The 4,779-nt window shown below is 28.9% G+C and overlaps 1 protein-coding gene across 1 annotated transcript; it reads right to left on the bottom strand.

Annotated features, from left to right (window-relative positions):
* Positions 1 to 11: 11 nt before the first annotated feature.
* On the bottom strand, positions 12 to 4,209 carry U4-U6-60K (U4-U6 small nuclear riboprotein factor 60K; the record flags this gene model as incomplete). The annotated part of the gene is given in 6 exon segments (XM_067044724.1): positions 12 to 231; positions 914 to 1,082; positions 1,183 to 1,290; positions 2,549 to 2,764; positions 2,846 to 3,022; positions 4,005 to 4,209. Coding segments are annotated over 6 exon segments (1,028 nt in total), but the record flags the coding sequence as incomplete, so codon positions are not given.
* Between the last annotated feature and the right edge of the window lie 570 nt (positions 4,210 to 4,779).

The following is a 4,779-nucleotide window of genomic DNA, read 5'->3' as shown; positions in this document are numbered from 1 at the left end:
TAAAGATAAACTTTGATATATAAAGTATAATATGTATTATAAATTTTACAAATATATATATAAATATATAAACAAGTATTAAACTGCTTCTTCAGGTGTCCACAATTTAAATGTTCTATCATAAGATGCAGTAGCTATATATTTTGAATCAGGTGAAATATCAAGACACATGACTTTGCCATCGTGACCAGACAGAGTTTTCAGAGGCTGCCATGTTTTGTTAGACCAAACCTGAAAAATAAGATAAATGAATTTCAATAATAACAACATTAGTAAATCCACTGATGATCAACAACCAATTAACTTAAAGATTTTATTTAATTCCTCATTTAAGCCCTGTCAAACTATTTCAATGAGAATAAGATATATTATTATAGATAGACCATAGCTGATATTATAGACCATTTAATTGTACATTGATATGCCAAGTTTGATAAAAATCGTTAGAGCTGTTTTTGAGATAATCGAAGAAAAGTGTAAAAGTGGCACGCTTGGTCAGTCGATTTTATTGAAAAGTTTGCTGTCACATACCAGCTTTGAATAAGTAATTTCAGATCAGAAATGACTTTTTGTTTTTTAGCAAGGCTTTTCATATAGGCACAAATGCCCACACTCAAAAACACAGACCATTTTGTGAGATAAGGTTATTTGGACTTTGGGAAGCTCAAAACATGTATATCTGTAGAAAATGCGAATTTAATTTTTTTCAATATCGCAATATATCTTAACTATGTATTCCAAATATAAGTAAGTGAAAGTAATAACACCTGATCAACCAGGCCAGACCCCCACCAGAGTCTGAGGCAGATAATAATTGCTAATTTTTAAGTTAATACAAAAAAAATCTATAAATATTATCATAATGCATAAAAAAAAAAAAAAAATCCTACATAGAAACTAAAATAAAATTCACCTTAGCCGTATTATCATACGATGCTGTGATAATGAAATTTCCAGCTCCAGGTTGGTATTTCACATGAGATAAAAGATTGCTATGGGCTGGGATTGTATAAACACGATTCCGCATTCTTAGGTCCCAAACTATGCAAGAGTTGTCTTCACTTGCAGTAGCAATATGATAACTGCAAGAAATAATAAAATAAGTAAATATTTAACCAATTTAAATACAACCAGATAATGAATTAAGTTTTGCTAAGTTAAAAAACTATTGTTCATACTAACCCATCTGGAGAAAAGTCAATTCCATAAACACTTTTGAGATGTCCTTCCATAAACATGATGCACCTCCCAGTTCTTAAATCCCAAACACGCCCAAATGCATCGAGGCCTCTGTAAGTTTAAAACCATGATTAAATTAAAGCAAAAATTAAATAATCACACGAGTGAACATAAAAAAAATAAAATTAGGGAAAGGAGAAACATTACATATCAGCAAGAGTCCAGTACTATTGAATTATAGACTGGATAAAATTAAGATTATGATAGTAGACAATCCATAGGATGAAGTTGATGATTACACCATTCGAAATTTTTACTTTAAAATATCACTTTCTAACACTATATGTATTATAATTACCTTATATCATTGATACAGCTTTGGTTGGTTTAATTTTTAGTTATGAGTAGAATAACAAAAATGATAATTAAGAGAGAGAAGAGAGAAAATGCTGAAAGAAAACTCTATTCAACTATATTTCACCAACAGCTCATCCCATACATGCTATTCTCAAATCATTCATTCTCAAGGAATGATAAATCAAATATAAGAAAAAAAAATTAAGAAATATATATAAAGAACAATGCATCATGATACAGGGGGGGGGGTGAATATTATATTTTTGTTAATGACTTAAAATTATTGTATAAATATTATAACTTTAGTATGTATATTCAAATCCTAGGACTGATTAGTATGCTCTGTACTAATGGCAACCCATTATATTTGGGCAGCATAGCTAGTTGTTAAATAAAGCATTTTTCTCCCAAATTAACTACCTACAAGAAATTTTCACTAAAAAAAGATAATTTCCACAAAATGCAATTTAACAGGAGAAAATAAGTCGAAAAAAAGGTAAAAACAGTGAGGAAGCTATACTGACCTATATATTCGAAAATCATTTTGTTAATTGATTTGAAATTACTATTTAATTGAAAGGATGTTAAAAATTAAAAAAAAAAATAAACAATATACAAAACAGGATAGGAAAACTTAGGACTACAAATGAGGATACTTGTACTGGGGCAAGGCATTCTAAATTTCTGGTACAAAGTCATCTGCTATCACATTTTTAGAAATTTCGACTAAGGATTTGTAGATTTTTCACAGATTTTTCATACAATCGGGACTTCCAGATCAAAACACAAGAAAATAATAAACTCTAATTGTTCACTTTTTTTTTTTTTTTATAAATGTTTCCCATTGAAATATAATTTCTTTAAAGAAATTCATTACTGATAATTAATTTTAAACTATAAATAAAATAAATATAATTTAAATTAGTATCTTCATAGACCTTTTATAAATGTACAATAGTAATTAATGTTTTCGAAACAGAAAATCTGATGCCAGAAATATAATTAAGATTACCCAGTTGCAGCTATAGATCCATCAACTTGAAAAGATATGCAATAGACAGGGCATGAATGTCCCTCTTGATGCAGAATCTCCTGAGCAGATTCTAAATCCCAAAGCCTCCAAGAGGTGTCATAACAGCACGTTGCAAGCAAACGACCTGAAGGATGAAATCCCAATCTTGAAACTCTATGTGGTGAATGGCCTTCAACATCAGCGACAGGTTCATCACTGTAAAATATAAGTGGTGGATTATACTTGAAATTTTTAACTTAATAAAATAAAATAAATTTAATATGAGAAGATATTCACCTTTCCATACTCCAAAGTTTAACGGAACCATCGACAGCACAAGATGCAAGCGAACAAACTGAACCCTCAGCACCTGCTTTAGGGTGCCATTCAATGGCACATACATTACAAGAATGTCCTCGCAGTGTCCTTATTTCATTACAGTCAGGCACACTCCATAATTTACACAGCCCACTCCTACAATAAACAAAAATACATTTGAATATAATTTTGGAAGAAAAATAAAGTAGAAATATAAATTTGTTAATAAATTATATCGATTCAGCCTTTACACTTTTTATTAATTTATTTTAACTCTCTAATGTTTTGGCCAACCTGGCCATTCTTTATAATGGATTTATAAGTCCCTGAATAATATCAATTTTAAATTCACAGTTCCACAATACTTTCTAATATAGCTGAATGCAATTATCCCCAAGCTTAATATACTATAACCAATTAATCTATTTTTGTCATCTATATCATTTAATATTAATTCTTTTAATTAAATATTTGATGTACTACTAGCAGACTTATACTTACAATATAGTATAGTGCTGATACACTATATACTTATAGTGGATTGTTCTTAAGACAGTCTGATATTATTTAATCAAATTTTAAATTAAAAGAATAAATATCAAATGATATTGATGAACATTAAATTAGACTCCACTGTAATAGCATATAACTATTTTTTAAAATATTGTTAGGGTGTGAAATTGAAAATTGAGGATGTCCTTGATAATTACCAAGTTGGCGGAAAGGTTGGTGATGTAAAATAAATTAATAAAGTACATTGAGGCTAAATGGATTTAATTTACAATAATTGATAAATTTAACCAGTTTCAAACAAGAAATCAAAATATATATAATATAACTTTCTTTAAAACAAATGAAACTTTTAATTTAGTAATATGTAATTATTGGTGCAATGTTACAGAACCAACTCATAATTATGGTTTTGGTAGCTAGTAAACCAAACGCTATGGATACTACAATAGCCATTGTTTAGCTCATGATAGCTGCTTTAAGTATGTAACATTTTGGTTCATTTTTGTCCGTGATACATACATGTTGGAAGCAGTACATGATCTAAAGTGTTCTGTTAAAACAAGGATTCATAATTATTTCAGCCTTTTGGTATTAAATTTATAAGCAATAGAAATAAAATACATACCAGGAAGATGTTGCAAGTTTCTGAGAATCAGGACTAAAACTGCAATACGAAATAGGTCTAGTGTCACCAATTTGACTGCAGAATATGGACAAGGATGTTAAGTGCTTTTGAAGCTCCTGTCTTTTGGCAGTCGCAGTAGCTTCAGGTATTTTTAATTCTTCTCTTGCTTGTTTTAACCTCTCTTTTGCTCTTGGTACAGAAAATTCTTAAAAACAAAAGTATAAATTTATTTTAAAAAAAAAATATTCTACCTCAAATAAACTACAAATGTAGCAAATACATGTCTTGGTGAATATTTCAATCCTTTGTACTCCATTGTTGACGATAATGCAACATTTTAAGGATGAATTTTAAACCCACTCTCGCTGCTATGGTGACAAAACTATTTAACTTACTTTATTGCTTTATAAATTGATGCATATGTTTATTATATACTTCATAATTAATATAGTACTTAAATATTTGAAGAACTACATGAATCACTAGGCTGGAGGGCAAAGGCTTAAAATTTAATGTATAAATAAATATATATATGGTGTAATAAATAAATAAACATATATATATTGTAATATGCTCTTTTTTAGTAAATAGTATATTTTGATGTATAAAGGGGTTTTTAATATGTTTTATTTTATGTATCATTTTAAGATTGTTAATTTGTTTTGTTTATCCAAAAAGGAAGCTAACCAATTTTCATTGTCTATAATAACTTCGTGATTCAAAACAAGACCAAGATGGCGGTACGTATTCTTCAGTCAAGTCCGTTGAATCAAGG

This window comes from Halyomorpha halys, unplaced genomic scaffold (genome assembly GCF_000696795.3).
Source record: "Halyomorpha halys isolate HHAL.00 unplaced genomic scaffold, Hhal_1.1 Scaffold8168.1, whole genome shotgun sequence".
Lineage (NCBI taxonomy): Eukaryota > Metazoa > Arthropoda > Insecta > Hemiptera > Pentatomidae > Halyomorpha > Halyomorpha halys.
The sequence above is the reverse complement of the archived record's forward strand: the minus strand, read 5'-3'. Positions and strand labels throughout refer to the sequence as shown.